Source organism: Calypte anna, chromosome 8 (assembly GCF_003957555.1).
Source record: "Calypte anna isolate BGI_N300 chromosome 8, bCalAnn1_v1.p, whole genome shotgun sequence".
Classification (NCBI taxonomy): Eukaryota; Metazoa; Chordata; class Aves; order Apodiformes; family Trochilidae; genus Calypte; species Calypte anna.
The window spans coordinates 8,071,813-8,092,824 of NC_044254.1; the positions used below are offsets into that span (position 1 = coordinate 8,071,813).

Consider the following 21,012-nt stretch of genomic DNA (forward strand, 5'->3'; position numbering starts at 1 on the left):
CCCATTTACAAGCATGTGCAAGATCTCAGAGTTCCTTTCTCACAGAGGACCAAGACACCCGTTTGTAAAGTGTAATTTTAAAATCGTCACTGATAGGACTGACGATAGTTTTCTATTCCTTGTGATTTGTAAGACCAGACTTCTTCCTCCCTATTTATTAATTAATGTGGAGAACGTGTTAATTAACATGAAAGAACAGTGATCAAACATCCTCTTGGGAACAGCAACCTCAGCTCTAACTAACAGATATCGCCTACATTTTTGAAAGGTTTTTTAAGCACCTCTTCTATCTGTCTTTACAACACATTCCTACACCAACAATTGTATTTTTTCCATCTATTGTGAAAAAAAAATAACAGCGAAACAACCAAACAGAAACAAACAACCCCTTTTTAAGCCAGGATTTGCCTCCGGACCTGCACCAGTCCAAGGCCCGAGAGGTCCAATTCCACCATACGAAGCGAGGAATACGGCCCGGTGCAGCCCGACGGATCGGCTACGTCACACAGCGCGAAGCGCCCAGTGAGGAATGACGTCTGCCGGGGAGTGACGTCTGAGGGTAACACTCCTCAGGCGGCGGAGGGGCTCGTCCTGCCACCGGACCCCTCCAGCCCAACCCAGCACCCCGCCCGCAGAACACGCCGGGCCCCTCGTCTGTCACAGGGTCCATCTCACCCACTTCCCCCCAGCCCCCACCCTCTCGGTACCTGCAGAGAAAAGCGGCGATGCTCGAGGCTGAAGCCCTGCAGAAGCGGGAACGGTCGACGACCACCTCGACGTCCTCCTCGTTGGGGTTGTCGATGCCCAGGAGGCGGGTGCGGGAGGCGCCCACACGCAGGCTGCCGAAGCTGAGGAAAGGCGGCCGCGAGAAGTGGCTCAGCACCAGCACCGCGGCTCTCCTCCTCCTCAGCGCTTCGCGTAGCCCAGCGCCGCCGCTGCGCCGCCGCGGACTGCCGGTCAGCTCCCACACCACGCTCCCGGGCTGAAATCCGCTGCCATGCCCGGGCAGACCCCGCAACGGCACCGGAACCGAACCGGCACGCTCACGACCTCTCCCCGCCTCGCCACCAACGGCCGCTCCGTTCAACCCCGCGGCCCCGCCACTCCCCGCGCGGGCCCGCCCCGCCCCTGGCATCTCCGCCAATCAGCGACGCGCGTTTTATTTAAACGGCACGAGCTCGCCGCGGCCCGAACCGGGGAGCAGTGGTACCGGAGCCCAAACCCAAAGCTCCGGTACCGGCACCTCCGCCCACCGCCCCTGAGGATTCCGGCCCGGAGCTAGTAATGGCAGGCGGTCCCGTAGGCTTAAAAGTGGATAGAGCGAGTAATAATAACCACATAAAAAACCCAGATGGGTTCCGCGAACCTCCCGCTAAAAATCTTTTAAAAACAAACAAAACAAAAACGAGAGGAGCCGAGTATTTTTCTAAATAAATTTAATTTACAAAAGATTTAAAAAGTAGAATAAGACGCACACAAATGTGGTGAAAAAAAACCTGCCATCTGTTTATCTTCTGTGAGCTTTAAAACTGAAAGGTGTCCAGAATCCTGCCCCCGCTTAGTAACGGGAGGGCAGAAACCAAAACTTAGCAAGCACGCCCTGCAAGAAATCCTGTGGAGCAAACGATGTTAAGACAAAAGAACTTTACTTTTCAGTAACAAACAAAATGACACGTAGGACTGATTACTTCTACGTTTACAGCACACTTCCTAAGTTCCTTACAGCAAAGAATTTCTGCGAAAAAAGACTTTACTTAAAGACTTCCATCTAAAATATCAATCTATACAGATGACATTTAAAACACTATCATATACCAGTGACAAAATTGAGTTTATTTCACCTTATTCTTTCATATAAAAAGACCAACATTTAAACATGATTTAAATGGTTATGGGGGATTAAAGTTTTTTTGCCACTGTTATCTTTAATCCATCAAATCCTTTTAAATTAACACGCTTCGTATGGACCATGAAAAAGATCCTTATGGGCTTACACAAAGTGACTGCCCTGCATTATATTCTGCCAGTGTCATTCTACACATCACACCATAAAACAACCAAATCACTGTGAGGTGATACAGATGAAGATCCATGTGACAGGAGTCACAAGGACCTACAGATAAATGCACTCTGATTCCCTTCACCTTCAGTCAGAACACACAACCCGGATTAGTTTTGTGTGTATGCTCAACACAGAAAAATAATCACATAGTTTTCAGGAAAAAACCCTATTCATCTACAACAGCCTTCTCAGAATTCATTCATTATTCTACATTCATGAACTTCTACACATAAATTATTTTAAATTTAAAAACATGAGGGTCATTTTCATGTTAGATCAAGCACGTTACAAGGTGATTCCTTTGAAGCACTCTTCAGATGCTCTTCCACATTTGTTGCTAGGGAAATAAGCTTAGATCTTTGATGGTATCAAATAAATCTTTTGTCATTGTGGTCTGGCATAACTCATCTTTAAAAATAACGACTTGAATTACAATCCAGACTAAAGTAGCACTGTATTTTTAAAGAAAATGCAGCCTGAGGAAGATATCCTCAACATTACAATTACTGATGTTCAGCATAAAAGGAACCCAAGAGCCACACCTGTAGGAAAAGTGTCAGTGCTTAAAGAGGAAATTCCAATATAAATAAATAAACTTAACATAAAATCCATTTAAAGAATTAAAGGCTGTATCCCAGTCAACAACCAGAAATTTGTTCAGCAGAAAAACACAGAATTCAATGTCTAAACAGAATGAGTGCAGAAAGTTCTCAGAACCAGCAGTTTATAAAGTACCAACACTGACCCCACTCTTCTCCCCGAGGTCAGCATGTTTTAAAAACCCAACTTCTTGCAACGTGCCACTGATCATTCTTCAGAGAGATTTTTGAGACCTGCTTTTTCCTTCTTTGGCAACAAATGATCAAACTGAGTCAGTGGCTGCCAGGTAAAGCATAGCCTCTGTTTGAAAAGTGCCCTCCAGATCAACAAGATGTGCACTCCTGGGTGATCACATACACACACTAAAATGGAGGTACCAGACACCTATGGAGTTTCAGCCCATGCAGCTGAGGTGCAGATCTCTGTTCTTCAGCTCCTGTCCTCTCAAGAGGAACTGTCCCCTATCAAGCCAGAGATCAGCTACTTCCACCTGCAGAATGAAGTATCAGTCCATGAAAATTTTAATTTTGCTCATACATGAATTTTAAATAGATGTAAAGCTGTAAGAATTAGAGCTCATGATATTAAAAAAATAAAAACTATGTATCTAGCACATAAGCTTTCCTATTCTCTTTCACTGTCAACTGGCAATGATCCAGCCTGACCAGCAGGTAAAAACACTAACTAGTAGGGTTATCTGCAAATAAAAGAACGCCAAAGAACTAGTAGGTCATTTTTCTCCAGGAATGCCTAGTAATTCTGGTCACCCAAACAGCAGACAGTGCTTGTTTTTTCTGAAAAACAAGCAATTTTATAATCTGTTTCTTGTTGGGGCACCCAAAACATGAAGCCCTTTGGAAGATATTGACCTTAATGTTTTTCAGAATAATCCACTGAACTAGACATAAAGCCATTATTCAGAATATATATAAAAGGCACAATCATGAAAGAATTTTTTAAAAGGACATTATCAAGTAAATATGCTCCAAATTCCATTTTAGTATTTTCCCAGTGCCTTCCAAGAGACTGGATTTTAAAAGAAGATTAGTTACCATTTTTAAAGTCACAGTTTTGTTAAAATCCTACAATACTTTTTTATACCATAGGACAGAAAAGACAAGAAACAACAAAAGTTACGTTTCTAGTCTGAGAACTACACTGGACAACAATTGATGTTTGAATTATTTTAACACTATAATTACAAATGCTGGAAATCATGAATCACATCCACATTTGGTAATACAAAAAATGATACATTTAATGTCTACTTGAAAACTATACATAAACCAGCAGTTTTCAAGCCATGGAGTGTGAAGATGGCATAAACAGTTTTATTCTGAAAGGAGGTGAAGGTGGAGATAGAAAGCAGGAAAGGTAGTACTTGATAGTGTCCTTTCAGAGGGTGGCATTCAATGGCCTCATTATTGCTGTGTATTTGCTAGTATTCAGCTTCTTACCAGATACATTTACAGCATGTCAGTCTGAACATTCCCAGAGCACAGCTTCTAAATTTACTTTAGAGATACACACATAGAACAGTTAAACATATGTAGTTCTGTTTTAGAAACTGAACTTTTAAAGTTTAGGACTTCTATTGTGCTTCTTTGGCTAAGTCCTATTTAAATATTGATAACACTTAAAATTCTACAACTCTGCCACTATTTATCAGCTAACAGAAATCTTTTGGTGTGTTTAGGCTAAGAATCCATTAGGGTATAAGCTTCAAATATGAACATTCAGGCAGCTCTGGCCCCTTTCCTGCAAAATGCTCAACACTGAAATAGGTGGGGATTAAAGAATCTAACAAGTATTTGGACAGGATTTTAAAATCATTTGCACCATTTTAGATTTTATAGAACATGAAAATGACCTTTTTACCACAGATCACTCCTGCTCAGGTCATTGAATATATTTAAGTTAGAATAATACACATACATACAGTTTCCCACTTTAAAGATTCCTTAAGATAACCATTTAAGAGTGGGGAAAAAAAATGCTTAATTCTTGTGAGCAGTAATGAAGATCATAAAATTACCTCAGACACTTTTCTTTGGCATAACATTTACCAAACAAACACAGAACAATTATTTTAAAGTAGGCTTAAAATAGAAAAACTTGATGAGGCTAAGTTAGATAGGTTTTCATGAATTACACTAGACTTGTAGTTAAAAATGTTTGGGTTTTTTTTTTTTAATTATGTTTAGTAAAGGAGAAGTTCAAAATAATTGAAGACAAAATACTCTCAAGAGTCTGACTGTTTTTATAAACACAGTAAAAGAAAGTGAGAAACAAAATCTCACTAGCAACTCACAAGAGATTTCTAATTGCTGATTTATATTTTTAATAGAAGTTGAGTATTGTTATGGAAATAACAGACTTTAAATTTTTCAGTGGGGCAGACTTTAGAAGACAAGATTGAAAAAGCAAGAAAAAACGAGTATTGAAATTATAAAGGATTAACCATTGCCTGGATATCCCCACATAATTCAGTATTACAGATCAAGGAAAAATAAGAAGCTAAATTTAGGCAGCTTAATTATACTCAGGGGAACAGCAAACACTCCATTTAGTGTCTTCACAAAACATCTCAATCACTTTTCAGAAGAATCTAGTTCCTGTGTCCATTGGCTCGAGTCCGGCACACTTAAAACCCCAAAAAACACCTCAGGGTTCAAGTAAAATTATATTTTTAATATCTATGTAAAACATAGTTTTATATCCGTGCCTGCCTTTACCAATCTTAATGATTTGATATAGTCCTTATTCTTCCCAAATGCTTTCTATTACATTTTAAAAACTTTAACTGAATGTGAGATGCAGAAAGGCAATTTTTTATAACTAGCCAGATATGTAACTATATTTTTCAGCCACTGTCCTTAAAAGATATTTTCAGAGCTTAATTTCTTAAAAGACCATCTATAAGATTTTAAAAACTCTTAAAATCACAAGCCACTCTTTCAGTATACATCAAAATGTTCCTAAATGTTCAAATATCATGTAAACAAACCTGTTTTTCCAAAACTATGCCGAAGACTCATGAGTCCAAATAAAATATAAAATATAATTCTTAACTGCCATATCAGCCATCTTTGGCTAATGGCTTAGTAAGTTAGGTGGAATGTTATGGTCTGATCATGAATGTTCATTGTTTGAAATATTCTGTACAGTAGAGCTGTATCCAGCCCCAGTAAAGTTCCAAGATATGACTGTCTCTAGGATCCAACATCTGCTCAGCCTTACAGGATGAACAATATTTGCAGGTTGTGGAGTAAGAGTGTATTTCTCTAGAAGGACAGATCTGTTGCTCGCTGGTAATCTGTCTGCTCAGGTTGTGAGAGGGAGAATCCCATGGGACTGAGTAGTGTGCTGTACCAGATCAGCTTGTGGGTCAGACATCTGAACTGGTACCAGAGTCACAGGCACACAGACTTCTGTAGATACATTCTGCAGCAAACTTTTTGGCTTCTGATTGATATGCTTTGGATTGTTCCACATACTGTTTAGCCTTCAGTTTTCATAGACTTTGTCATCCAGAGGGTGTACTGCATTGGCAAGGACACCAGCTTTTCATCTGAAGAAGATGTCAATGCCTCTTCTGCAGCCTTAGATCCATGAACATGATCCATGTGATATTTCAACTTGTCTTTCCGTTTTGAATGTTGCATTGCAGTGCTGGCAATTGAAAGGTCGAGCATCTGAATGAATAACCATGTGTTTTTGTTAATTGTTTTCTATAATTCTAAAGGACTGATTGCAACTTGACATTTGTAGGGTTTCTCACCTGTAATGACAGAGAAGTAAGTATTACTTATTTCTAGGTAACACCATGTCACACATAAATATCAAGCACATACGTGGATTATGGCTTAGAGACCAGTATAAAGCAATTTTATTGAAATTTTGGAATCAAGGGAGCAAGTTTGTTAGAGTTATATTATAGCATACTCTTCTCCACACATGCAGCCCTCTCAGCACATGAGATTTCTTCATGTACACAAGAAAACAATCAGAACATAAGCAAAAGAACAGTCTTTTAAACTATTATGATACTGGTACTAAATGAGCTCAATTTGGGTTTCTATGCATTTCAAAAGGACAGTAATTTTCCTGAACATTAGGCAGGAAACACAAAGAGAAACATATACAGACAAAAACCTTTTTGAAAGGGATTCAAATCCTTGTTTAGATTACCACTTGAAATGCAGTATTCTCTGGACAACAAAAATCATTAGAAGGTCGCAGTAAATTTGGAAAGGACATACACTGAAGAAAGAGCTTTAGAGAGTATACCACAAACCTGTATTAAGGATTATCAATATTTCAACTGATACATCCAGAAAATAGTATTCAGGAATGACCAACATATATGAAAGAATAAAAAGTCTTGCTTCTTCCTGTTACTCTTGCTCTGGATGCTCAAAAACCATAATTAATATATAATTCCATCAGTGCTGATGCATAAAAATACATTCCTACATGTTTGTGGGTTTATTGAGCTTTATTTTATTTTTACCTGAGTGTGTCCTAAATGCATTTCCAAACTTGATTTCCCTTTAAAAACTTTCTTGCAGACTTCACACTGGTGAAATGTTGCTTTATATCTTGAAAGAAGAAAAGGCATTTCATGTTAAGACAGTTTATTATTAACTGGTTTAAAAAACCCTAAACAACTATTTACACAGTCCCTTCTGAAATCTTTACCTGAAGAAATAGCTCAAAGTTTGCAAATTTCCTCTCCTGCACTCATATTTCCTGACACCTGCCTACCAATAGATGGTCAATAGCAGTCTTTTTATGCTCAATCTTATTCTCTGCTGGCATGGGCACCTAGCCATTCAAAGAGCAGAAGCCACTAAAACATCCGACCCCAAAATATCCTAAAGTTACAGTTTTTGCTCAACATTTACAAGAGGCACTTCACTTTGCAGAATTATGGCCATAATATAACTACCAGGAATGGTTTAGGCCATTGGCTACCAAGAAGAAACAAAGAAAAAAACACAATGTACTACACTTTCAACCCAGGCACATCTATAATGGCCTCTATACAATGCTAACTAGCAGTTAAAACACATCATTAGCAAAACAACTAGGTCCCAGCTTATTCTGAATTTAAATTATTACGAATTTTAAAAACCCTACTGAATTTTCAGTTTATAAACATAACTCTATATAGAGTAGGTCTATAAAGGCAGACTGTTTCAAAGTTTTTTACCTACTTTCAGAGACACTAATCTGCTACTTAGCTTCTAAAATATCTAAGAGCAGGTAATTCTCACAGGCTTAAATGCTAATAATTCAGTCTTAACCAGTTCTGCAATGAAAGTATTACAGGCACACCTAATTGACAGATCAAAATTGATCCCTTTTTATCTTTTAATTTTATTTACTAATATAGACTAAAAATAAAAACATCTTGTTCAATCTGTTGAAGGCAATCTTCTAACGTCTATTTCAAACCATAACAATGATATTTCTATCAACACTAAGATTAACAGGTAGTGACATAAACACAGACATTAAAAGAATTCTGCACTAACATACAAGTCTCAACAAAACCAGTTACAGTACATGAAGTATTTACATAATTATAAAAAAATATGCTTACTTCTGCCAAACTTTTTTCTCCTAGATGGACACTTTTATAATGAACAGTAAGGTGATCTCTACGGCCAAAACATTTTCCACATTCCTCACACTGATGTGGCTTTTTCACCTACAAGAGAAAAGTTCTGGGTTTGGTTAAATCTTGGTTAAATTTTTGGTTTAAATCTTTCTGGACTTATTTAAATGTCTAAGAGCTGTAACTGTAAGACACATGGTTAGATCCATGTTCACCAAAGTCCAGTCAACCAAACTCTTCCAAACCTTACTCAGGGCAGGACTCTCTGCTATCAAAGAACAAAATCAGTAACTAGGTAGGTTTTTATCAGAATCATGATTTTTATGACTTGTTTTCTATGACTTTTACTGACCCTTTGTCATTTTCTACAACTGAATTTACATTTCATGATTTAAGAGACACTTTCCCACTCACTGCATGAAAGGTACAAGTGAATGACCAGAAAATCATTCTCATCATTAAGACCCAAAATCTGGTATCTTCAGGGCTTCAAAAGAGGAAGCTTACTTAAACACACCAATTACTTTGGTAATTTTAGAAATTAAAATTATATTTGCAGTATTTATATTTTAATTATCCTGCTTTACATAGTTACCTTTTGCTTTAATGCTTCCTGTTTAAAAGTATCTTGATTCTTTTTAGTCATCTCGATTTCTTCCACAAAGTGTCAGATATTTCTTCTCATGTAAGTAGGAGTGTGGACAGTCAAAGAATGTAACTTTCTAGAAGGGGAAAGCAAATAGAGTAGAAAAGAGGATTTTTTTTTGTACTTGAGTTTTCAAAGATTTCTTTATTTTATAGCAGATATTAGGCTTTAAACACCAAAAAAAGAAGCTGTCTTTTCAAAATAAAGGCTCAGAAAGTTTAGACTCTGATCACTTTCATATTTTCATGATGCCTGGAACATATTGGTGCCTCCTGGAAGGCCACATTCTCTTTCAGATTCTGTTTTGAAAAAGAAGTTTGGTGAATCTCTCTACGTTTTGATAACTTTTCTGCTCTCAATGGAAAAGAAAGATCTTTCTTCTTACTCCTATCATCCCCACTTGGCTGTTCTCAGGGCTGGACTTCCACCACCCCTCCTTCCTTCTCTCTTCCCATAGCAGAGACTTCAGAAACACCTCTTTTGACGTTCTTACATAAAAAGTGAATCAGTGTACAAAACTTTGACAAGACAGACTGTGACAGCTTCTTCTGTTGTTTGGTAATAATGTTTCACAAAATTGCTATTAAAAAAAAGAAATCTGAACTCATTAAAAAAAAAATCCTCCTTTTTCACTTTTGCTTTTTTTATATTATTTTTGAAGCAATTCACTGTTACATGTTTTTGACTGTCCCTGGACTTTCTATGTTAATATGGAGGAAACACTTGGCTTTTAAACCTTGGCAAACATGTAAGGTTAAACCTATTTTAGTAGACCTTAAAGCAGTGGAGAGGAACTTTTATCAGATCTAAAACATTGCAACATACTGAAAAATAAAAGCCATGATTAACTGTTATTTGATTTTCTTTCAAAACAGTTAATTTTGAAGCCAATTTTCAAAGAAAATGCCTACCTGAGTGTATTTTTTTTGTGTTTTGTTTAGCGTGGTCATGCCGAATAAATGTTTTGCCCACATTCTTCACATTCATATCTCTTGTCATCATTGGTGAAACTCTTAGATGAAGTCTGCCATATTTACGGTCATAAATACAAGATGCAATTTTGTTAACAAAATCTGTACTGCTAATTAATGCAAAAACATCAGAAAACACTCTTTAATGATTCACACCAAAATCAGAAAATAGCTTTCAACTGAGGTATGCTCAAACTGCTGTTAGAAACCAAGAGAAGAAAAGAGATAAGGACTCTCATATTTGACATTAAATTATCAGGATATTTTAGTCCTCTGCTTATTTTGCCTTTGAATAACAAAGACATAAAGGTTTTAGATGTGCAAGAAAGTCAACTTTGATACAAGAGTTTTATGGGATTGTGTCTTTTTAGACATTTAACATCTTGTATTAAAAATTAAATGACTTCTCACAGGTTATCAATATATTTTCAATATTTAAGCATGTTTAAAGCTTGACAAGGAATTAAGTTGAAACACAAATGTGTATCAATCACCAAAATAAGCAAGACAGTTTTATTTTCTTATTTAATAAAAATCTGCACCTGTAAGAACTTCCATGACGAAAACTCTGGCCACAAATACTGCAAAGATGAGGCTTCTCTCCACTGTGAATTCTCAGATGTTCTTTCAAAGTTGTTCTGTTCAACAAAGGCAGTAAAATTTAATTTTAAGCAAAGTCACTGTTGCTTACAAGTGAAACAGGCTGACTACCTGTTTCTCAATTTCTTTAACCCTGATGGATCACAATTACTGCATTAATTTATTCAGATACACACCTACATACATTTGGACAACGCACATCAATTTTGACACTGTTTTCTATGTTATAATGTCCTTGTTACTGTGTGTATACAGGCAGAGCTTTAAAAAACAGACTTAAGAAAATCCAGATTATGGATGTTAATTTAATTTAACTTAACTCGGTACAGGGCTTATTTAAACACATATGGATTTACAAATGCATTCATATATGCATACATATTTAAGTCTGTTGCTGTTATCACCTTTTCCATGTAAAAAAAAAAAAAGGGGTACTCAAATGAAAATTTCTTTCAAAAAAAGGAATTGGAGGATAAAATGTACTGGATATGGAGCAGGTAACAGTGTGAGCTCAGCAGAAAAGTATTTAATCTCCTTCCAGTACTTACTATAAATATTATTTTTAAAAGACATTTTTTATACTTTACACAAAAATTTGACATTTTCATATGAGAAGAACTATATTCAAATATTCAACGTCTTATATACCATAAATAAAACTTGAAATGCATAAACATATTGACTTTTTTTAAACAGAAATTCTTTTTGCAGTTCTAAGTGAGCTTTATAGAATTGAAAGACTATCTGTACCTTATTGATTGTTTACTGTCTCACTATTGCAATATTACATTTTCTTTCAACACATCCATGCCCTCTTGGCCAAACTACTAGAAAATACACACCACCACCAAAACCCACCAGGGACAAATCTTCCTCTTAAAGTGCTCCCCAGGGTCTTTGCCAGTCGTTAAGAAAACCATAAGATCAACAAAACATACTGCAGTACACAAACTCAGCTCTTTTCATATTCCTCAAATAGACATTACTAGAATCTTAGTCACAGTTATTGAGGTGAAACTATTCTGTCAAGAATTAAAGAAAAAAAAAACTTCTTGTTTCAGAAACAAGACATAATTTACCATTTTCAAAATGTGAAGTATCTCCTTTATAGAGCAGTGTAAGGACACCTGCACTGAAGGTATGTTAACAGTCACTGAAAAGTTCACCTTTTTCTCCCTCATACATGTAGAATAGAAATGGGAGTGAGAGGATCTTATTCCTACATCTTTTCTATGCTTTTTCTGCACTAGAATATGAGACAACTTTTAGAGCTTCCAGTTTTCTAAGCACTAACTTAACAATTGTTTCCTCCATACAGAGCAGCAGCCACAAAGGCTGTTACAGTTCTGTTTCATCTTCTCTGACACCTTGTTTGTAGAAGTCAGATTTCTCCAAAGTTCAGTTAATCACCAAAATACTTGCAGCAGAAACCTCTTTCCCAAACAAATGCAAGATGTTCTTGCACAACACTGGAACCTTTAGTGAATCAGAGGTTAAGTGTTTCTTAATATAGTTCTGGCTCACAACTAATTACCTACAGCTGTGTCACCCTTTAAGGTCATCAGAAAATTCAGGTATTACCTGTGGCTCTTACCCCTACCTTTTAATTCAATAGTCCTCTGAAATAATCTATGTTAAAATCTCAACGCTAAAACATAATCAAACAAAGCACACTAAATATTTTTCTGTTCTGCTCAAGTCCAAGCAGTCACACAACTTCTTACCGTTCCCTCACGGATTTTCCACAGATGAACATGTCCATTTTCTCTTTCCTCCATGTGTACATTCTATATGGCGTTTTCAGATTTCCAGTGTCATTTAAACTGGCGGCCACAATATCACAAGGAAAAGGGCCCTACAACCAGACAGACAGACAGACACAACAACACACATAGTACAATTAAATGCCAGTTAAACCAAGGAAGATGCACAGACTGCTTACTTGTCAATTTACAAAGCAAAAGTTTTGTCTAACAATGACTACTGGTTACTATAGTAAGCATACTTTAATAGGACTGGTGTACCTTCCTGCTTAGGTAAATTACTTTTACTACTAGGTAGTAAGTTTCATGATTGTAGAAAAAAATTTAGAACTAATAGTAAAAAATAATTGAGACTGTTTAGATTGTTTTGAAAAGCAAAATTCCCATTACTATCCCCAATCTAGTTCCTACCCAGCAGAAATAATTATTAATAATTAAAAATTCTTTGAAATATTTCTGGAGAAAAGAAAAAGGTCCTTGGAAAACTTCAGGAATAACCTGATTCCATAGCTGAGTACCATTTTCATGCAAAAGAAACTTTAAAACAAAACTAGCCTTTGTCCTCTTTCCCTCCAAAAAAGGTAAAATACAATGCCTCAAGAAGATGTCTGAACAGAAAAAGTAAAAAAAAAATTTAAAAAAAACACAACAAAAAAGCCAACACCCAACTCCCCCACAAAAACTGGAAAAGAGAGAATTGGAAAAGGAGGTGAAGTGGGAAACCAGACTCATCAGGACATAAAATGGTGGAGGAAGGCTTTACTTTAAATCTATTGTTTACATGTCAGAAGGAGGTTTCTATACCGAGATGGAATTTTTCTTGATGCTTCAGTCTTGCAAATCGTGATTTAAAGTGCTCTTCACAGTAGGTACACTTAAAGGGTTTATCCTGAGAGTGAAGGATCATATGCTCTTCTAAATGAGGTCTTCGGGTGAAAGACTTCTTACAAATCTGAAATGATAATGCACTTTGTCAAAGATACATCGATTAAACCCAATTTTTTTAATCTGCTCTCTGCAGCAACAGAAGAGAAAATATGTTATTCAAAAAGCATATTCTATCCCAACTTGTAAAGTCTTGCAGTCAACATATACATAAACTCTAGTGGAATGAACTACATAAATTAGGACGCTGATCCATGGCAACCTAAATAAAACTCCCAGCAACACCTGCATAACGTTACATATTCCATCCCCCTTTCTACTGACTCCAGCCTCTACTACACTTTTTCCCTAGGGTGTTTCAACACACTAAGTCAGCAGAAAATAATCCAGTGGAAAAGAAGGAAATAGCTTTGGCTTGGTTTTGCTTGCTGAAAGAGTTCAGTTTAATTTGACTATGGAAAAAGCTCTTAACAGTATATGCTACTGTACAACTGGAGTCATACCTATTCCTTTCTTTCCTCTGGGAAATTCTGTGACAGCATGCATTAAAAAGAAAATGACAATACCAAAAAAGAAATATCTCAAAATATATTTTAGAGACATGGAACTTTTGCAATATTAAAATCACATAAGCTTTTGAGGACTGTTTTCATATTAACATAAATCTAAATGTACAGGAATGAGTAGTAGTCAATAAAGTACACATGCAGTTCAACTACAGAACCGAAACCCCAGGTCAAATTTAGACATTTAAACTGGGTATTAAAATTTAGCATCAAGGTCCTGTGCTTTAACATAAATCAAAATAGTGCTCCCTGAGTTCAATGTGAAACTTTTGCCGTTGTTTGCAGTTTCTCAGAGCACACAGGAATAACATTATTCTAACCTCAGAAAATCAGAAGCAGCAGCTTTATTTGTTTAAAAACTCATTAATGTTAAATAAAAGTGTAAGAAAATCCTATACCTCTAAAAAGTGTAATAACCTTCTTGCTTTTCTTTACTCTTTATACTCTGAAGAATACGAGCAAATTCAGAGAAACAGTGAGATTAAAGCCTGGTCACAAAATCCTGGTGCTCATGTATAGACTACAGCATAAACCTGCAACTCAGAGAAATCCTGTACTTTACATTTGTGGCACCTCAGCTCTCAGAACATACTAAACAACCTGAAAACAAAGTCACAGTTCCTTGGGGTTCTGCTCATTCTCCAACTGTTATAAAAGCTAAAATTCTACCCCTGCTTTTAATTCAAGTCCATTTGCAACAGACATGTACATTATAAGAGCAGTGGCTTTCTTTTTTAAAATTTCTACTAAATAAAGGTTTGGGGTTTTACCCCAAAAAACAGCCAAGTGGAGTCTAGTGAATAATCCATCCAGTAAGAGGACTTTCTGAGATGTTAACATCAACCATGCTGCACTATGAAGCTGTTTCATATCTAGTAACAAGTAGAACCTGTAATATGTTCATACAACAGAACTTCATCTGGAAGGTAACACCCATTGGTCAACCATGAAATGATCTCATTCCCAGCAGATGAACACTGCAGGTTCTTACACTTGGTATCTCTCAACCTCCTGCTAAACATTTTTAAGTGAAAGTTTGCAAAGAAAGCAAGTTTAGTAGCTGTGATACAGGAGACCCAGTATTGCAGGCACAGGGGGACATTTAGCAGTTTGCACAAACAAAACAGCTGACACGAAAAAAACAACAAACAGTGTTTGTTTGAAACCTTAAAACATTATTTGGTGCAGAGAATGGAAGTTCTACAAACTCCTTTTTACAACAGATTTAGCTTCACACACATGCCTGTCCTAGAGAAAATCAAGGAAAGGATTCTATGAATTCAGATCTAGATGTAAATTTAGTACAAATCTACAACTTCACTGATGTACATATTCAGCTAACTGCGAAGGTTTTCCACATTTAACATGTATTTTCCTCACTATTGACACAGTGTATACTTCATCATGAGGTTTTCATGGGCTATATATACAGAATAAAATTCAGTCTTAAAATCAGGACACAAGGAAGGAATTTATACCATCACTTATAAAGCTGAGATGTCACAGAAACACATACCATATTTTCATTTAAGTATTCAAGTCACAAACCAACATAACAGCCATATGAAAAAAAAATACTGAAATATTACTTACATCACATTTCCAACCTTCACTCTTTGTCTTCTTGATAGAAAGAAATTCTTGTACATTCTCTGGATGAAACCTAGGAGGAAGACAGAAAGTTATAACTCCTGTCACCTTCTAAGATGAAGATTATCCAACTGCTAAATATTAATTTCTAAACTTTCCATGTTATGAAGATCAATCAACAAACCAGCAGAACAGAATACTGGAAATTAAACAGTTACAAAGGCATGAGTAACTGGCAAGCAGTGTTGACTACAGATACCTGTAGAATCTCATATGACAACAGGTAAGACTGGTAAGAGTTTCAGCTATAATGCTTTATGGATATTTATGATGCAAGGGGAAAAATTTGTATTTAAATAATAATACTTTATAATTAGACCTGGGATAAACAAATCAATCACTTGAACGAATCTGCATGTAAATGATTTATCCATCTCTTATCAACAGTACAGCATCACATCTAAAACCAAAGAAGATAACCAAATTAAAAGCAACGGAGTTAATTAGTAAGACTTGTGCTCTGACTGACTGTGCTAGGATGGTAAATTTTATGGCAAAAACCGACAGAACTCCCACAGAACTGCTACTGCTATTTAGTCCCTATACATTCTTTACTGCAGATGCTGCTCATCCCCATAACCTTTGAAAAGATACTTATCTGAAAAAAGCAGTTCTAGAAACAGTATGCTGTGGCACACATACATTTTTAAGAAATGCAAGACAAATTTGCTCATACTTGCCTCTTCACATGCTTTGCTAAAGTCTTTTTGCTTGCATGAAGCTTGTTGCAGTAGGGACACTTGTGTTCCTTTTTATGAAAGTCAGTATCACTGGAGTGTTTCTTTCTGTGCACTGTCAGGTTGGACTTTGTTGAATAGCGCTGGTGACAAATATCACACTCAAAAGGCTTCTCTCCTGTGTGCACACGGGTATGGCTCTCGTATTTGCCTATACAACAAAAATATCTGTTAGCAGAAACTACAGCAGGTATCACCAACAATATACACATTTGGAGGTTGTTGTATAATTTTGCTCTCAAATGTTGTCAGGATCTAAGTACCTTCCACACTCATGTGTGGTTTACAGCACTGAAAGCTGCAACACTGATCAAATACATGCTGGATTCCAGGTTTCTCCACCCACTTCCACATTTAACTATTTTTAAGACAGAAAATGAGAGGGCTCTCATTTACAGCTAAATCAATGTGAGGGTCCCTCTTGTTTAATCCTACAGCTTATTCTGTTCTTAAGTACTGGAAGTGATACTATTCCTCTTGCATTACACTGATTGTGAACTCCCTTTTCAGAACATGGAACAGCCTTGAAACAAACTGGTACTTAAAAATAACAAAACACTGAATTATACAAACTTTTGCATAAATTCTATATTTGGGACTCGAGATACTACCATAAATGAGAATACTACTCTCCCATTTCTTACACACCACTTGGATTCTCTCTGCTGTTTGACAGTTCTATTCTGAGGACAGAATTCAGACCAACACCAAGGATCTCCCTACCTAAAGCCAACAGCAGGCTCTCTGATTTGCACTAGACAATGATTTTTCTCTGCAGGATATGCATCATACTTCTGGGACTTAGATACAGAAAAAAAAGTCCTATAGCTCATAAATTTAAAAAATTAATCAATTATCTACAATAATACAACCTAATGAAAAAATACTTTATGTATCACTTTTAGTGCTATTTCTCATGTATTGTTTGAACACAAAATTAGAATTCTAAATCATGAAAGACATGCAAAGAGGAAAAGGCTTCTAATGGGTGCAAAAAACAAATACACTGTTACAACCCTAAATACTCACAAGCCACTTATTTCTGCACAGTAGCCTTTCAGTATTGGTAGTAAAGCTCTCAAATTCTGACATTTTCTTATGTTGCTTATATTTTATTCAGCAGAAGTACACCTAAGTCCCGCATTTTAAATGTTTAATTTAATGTTTGGTAGCTTCTACAATGTAATTTGTGACCTTGGAAAATTCATTTCACCTCGTCAAGCCAAGTACACTGTGTGTGAGTAGAAATTAACACACACACATAACTTATAAAGCTTCAAAATTATGAAGAACATAATGCATGTATTGTAAGAACACCAAAAATGCCTAACACTACAAGGAACTGCTTCTTTCCTAAGTAAGAAAGTCAGTATCTTACGTGACCATAATTAAACATTTACCCCAGCTGAAAGAATGCAATAATTCTGGAGTACAGTAGCAATTTGCTTCTAATGTGGGAAAGGAGGTCAGAAAAGCTGGAATCTTGACTCTTCTGATATCACAAGTAACTATAGATATGATTGTAGACAATCCCAACAGAACAGATTAAGCTGACAAAGTATTATGTGGTGTAACTTCTTGGTAATACAGACCAGAAAAATGAAGACAGAAGTCAGGGTGACTAGGTCCCAAGCATCTACACATCATGTCAAAATAGAAAACTCTCAGGCTGTCTGACAAGGATGCTGTTTTACTTTAGCAATAATGACAACCTAAAAATAGTTTGCCAGAAAAGCAGTGAAAGAGAAGTAAATTTAGCATTTGCAGATTTCTCAAATAATGCTCACAGTTCATTTATACTGAAACAAACAGTTTAGCCACAGGAAGAACTACTTAACATCTTCAGAAAACTTAGCAGCATACTGGATCAGTGAGATGATCCAAGAATTATAACCTTCACCCCCTAGAACAGAGAAAAATCTGTTTATTTCCCATACAAATAGCACCACCATATGGTAAGAGATCAACCTAACTCACTCTTACCTATTCGATCAAATTTTTTGTCACACTTGGGACACTGCAGTAGTTTTTTGCTACTGCTCTGAATGACGACTGGAGCTAAGCCTTCAGGAATATTTCCCACTGAATCAGCTGCCTCAGAACACTCTTCAGTATCATTCTGTTCTTTCTCACTTTGCTCTTCAGACTCTGAATCTTCACCTGACATTTCCTCTTCCTGTCCCTCTTCATCAGCATTGCATTCACTTTCACTGTCTTCAAATTCACTTCTGTCAGATGTTTCCTTATCAGAACTGACTTTTTCCAAATTGCTGTCAGAGGCATCACCACTTTCATTGTCACTGGTATCAAATTTAGCTGGACATCTACGGTTTCTCGTAGAGCGCCGAGTGGAGAAGTTGGCTTTCTCAAGCATTTTTAACCCATGTTTTCTTTCCAGTGAAAGGGATCTGTGGGTTCTAGCCAAGTGATTTTCTAAGGACTTCTTGTAACAGAAACTTCGACCACAAAAAGTGCACTGATGACTATTTAACAGTTTGCCTGTCAGTTCATTGAGTGTTTCTACTGGTGTAGGTACATCAGTTACCACATCAGTCTGTACATTAGAAACACTTTCATTATTCAGTAATTTCACTGCATCTATGATATCTAAAAATTTTGCAGCTTCCAGTACTAATGGAATTTCGTTTTTATAAACAAAAAACTCAGAGGTGTAAAGAAACTCAAGCAAATGCTGAAAGACAGAATGAGTTACGTGGTCTAACGTGACAACATCAGTGCTTGGATTTTTGCTCAAACAGGCATGAAAATAACTGCTCCCAACAGCCACAACAACTTTGTGAGCACTAAACTCTTTTCCCTCTACAATTATGAGTAAATCACAAAACGATGGATGTTTCTGCCTATCATCATTTAAGTATTTAAGTAGATTTTTATTATACTGCAGTGAGCTTAGGAGCTTTCTTTGTTCTGATGATGGTGAAAGTTCTTGGGAAGATTCAAGCTGATCTGCAGGAGCTATTTCTGCAGACTTTGAGACAACTTCTTGTGCGCAGTCTACTACAAGAATGTGTTCTGAAGTATCTGTCTCATGGCCAAGATGAACTTTTTCGTTTAGATTTGCAGCAACTCGTCTCCTTTTCTTCATTGCAGAAGTGCAACTTTAAGATCAGGAGCTTCATAGGGGACTGGCAAAAAATTCCCACGAAGACCTGGTGGTGCTCCAGACCTTAAGAAAATACATAACAGCAATTTCATCATCTGCAAAAGAACTATGATAAAACATTACTCTTACCACTTACTGCCTTTATTTAATTCACACTTTTTGTATTTCACTCTTTCACATCTACCTTAAACTTCTATATACTTAGTGCCTTTATTTAATTTACACTTTTTGTATTTCACTCTTTCACATGTAACTTAAACTTATGTATACCTAAAGCTTTTATCAAAACTGCCAAACTCCCACCACTTCCTATTCCTAGCAGGGCACAGAGCTACTCGTAGTGCACCAACACATCCTATTATTAGACCCCAAGAGGCGGCTGGGGCCGGCTCTGCCGTCTCCTGGACGCCTTTAGCCCGCGCAGCGCCCCGACATGGGCGTGCACTGTTGTTATTATTACACCAAGCGCATTCCCTTCCCGTTTAACCACAGCCAGTCCCAACCCCAGACAGCCCCAGACAGCCCCAGCCCTCCCGCCTTCGCCTTCTCAGACAGCCCGCAGACCATCCCGGCGCGGCCCTCTCCGCGCGTCTGTCACTCCCGAATGTCAACTCCTTGGTCAGGCTCCCGCCTCTCTCGGCCCGTCCCACGGACGGTGCCTTTGTCCCAGCAACACCGGGTCAGCGGCGGAACCCACGGGGGCCCTACAGAACCAAACCGGGAGGCAAAGAGGGCGCCCCAGACACCTCCCCCCCCCCCCTCCACCATCGCGGCGGTGGCCGCAAGCCCCTTCCCCCTTCTCCCTTCCGCCTCTCCTCCACCCTCGCCAGCGGGACATCAAACGGCCGCGCCCCCGCCGTCCCTCCCCACCCGCAACCCCGGCGGAGCTGCCTGACGCACCTGCGAGGCGCCGGGCGCTCCCCGGGGCCCGCTCGGCCGCCGAAAGCCGCTGCACCCCTCGCCCGCTACCGCTTCCACCCTTCCGCCGCTTCCGGGTCCCGGCTCCCTGCGCAGCCTCGCTCCCTACGTGAGGAGCGGGCGGTGCTGAGCTGAGCATGCGCGGATGGGCCTGGTCCGGTCCCGGGGCACCGTTAGCAGCAGGCCCGGCCTGGCCCAACCCAACCCAGTCTGGCTGCGGCGGGTGTTCGGTGTCTCTGTTCGATGTGGCCCCCGCCGAGCAGCCTTAGGGCGAACCGTGCCGGGGAAGCGGGGTGGCCCGGGGCCCCACCGCAGCCAAGCCGGCGGCGCGGGAATGCGCGCCCGAACGCAGCGAAGTGTTGGCAGAGACCGTGTGGGAGCGAGAAATGTAACGCTGGAACAACAGTTCCGTAGAAATGGTTCAGAATCTCCAAGCTGCGAGTACTTTTCCTCAGTACTGTTTTGCATTTGCCGTGTTCTTGAGAATCCCGAGGGAGTCGGCAGCTGTGCTGCTGCATTGCCCGGTTTTCATCCTTCCTGGGTGGCACAAAGCGAAGCCACGAGTGTCCCACGGCCCGAGGGAATACCCACTTGGGGGTGTACTTCATCAGCATATCAGAAGGTGTTCACCCTTCTATTAATCATATTTTTGGTTTTCCAACGATAACTAATTGCTAGTGACAGCCTGGCACTGAAAATGAGATTGTTTTTATGGGACCTTTAAAGACATGTATTTAATTTCAAGGCAGGATAAAACTTTATTTCATATTATTTGTTATGTATTTATGATTTGTGAGTTGAAATTGGTCACCACACAGCTAAATAAACACCCCATAACTGAATGTTGCTTGTGCTTGCCCAACTTTC

The 21,012-nt window shown here is 38.3% G+C and overlaps 1 protein-coding gene across 1 annotated transcript; it reads right to left on the bottom strand.

The window, feature by feature from the left end:
- Positions 1-5,486: 5,486 nt before the first annotated feature.
- Positions 5,487-20,199, bottom strand: ZBTB41 (zinc finger and BTB domain containing 41). The gene is given in 27 exon segments (XM_030455487.1): positions 5,487-5,832; positions 5,835-5,870; positions 5,873-5,896; positions 5,899-5,949; positions 5,952-5,997; positions 5,999-6,121; positions 6,123-6,170; positions 6,173-6,196; positions 6,199-6,315; positions 6,317-6,420; positions 6,423-6,443; positions 7,176-7,190; positions 7,193-7,263; positions 8,271-8,284; positions 8,286-8,376; positions 9,842-9,900; positions 9,902-9,934; positions 9,937-9,955; positions 10,445-10,540; positions 12,227-12,254; positions 12,257-12,302; positions 12,304-12,357; positions 13,047-13,217; positions 15,310-15,379; positions 16,047-16,254; positions 18,087-19,290; positions 20,128-20,199. Coding segments are annotated over 26 exon segments (2,730 nt in total). The 5' UTR covers positions 19,210-19,290; positions 20,128-20,199; the 3' UTR covers positions 5,487-5,794.
- Between the last annotated feature and the right edge of the window lie 813 nt (positions 20,200-21,012).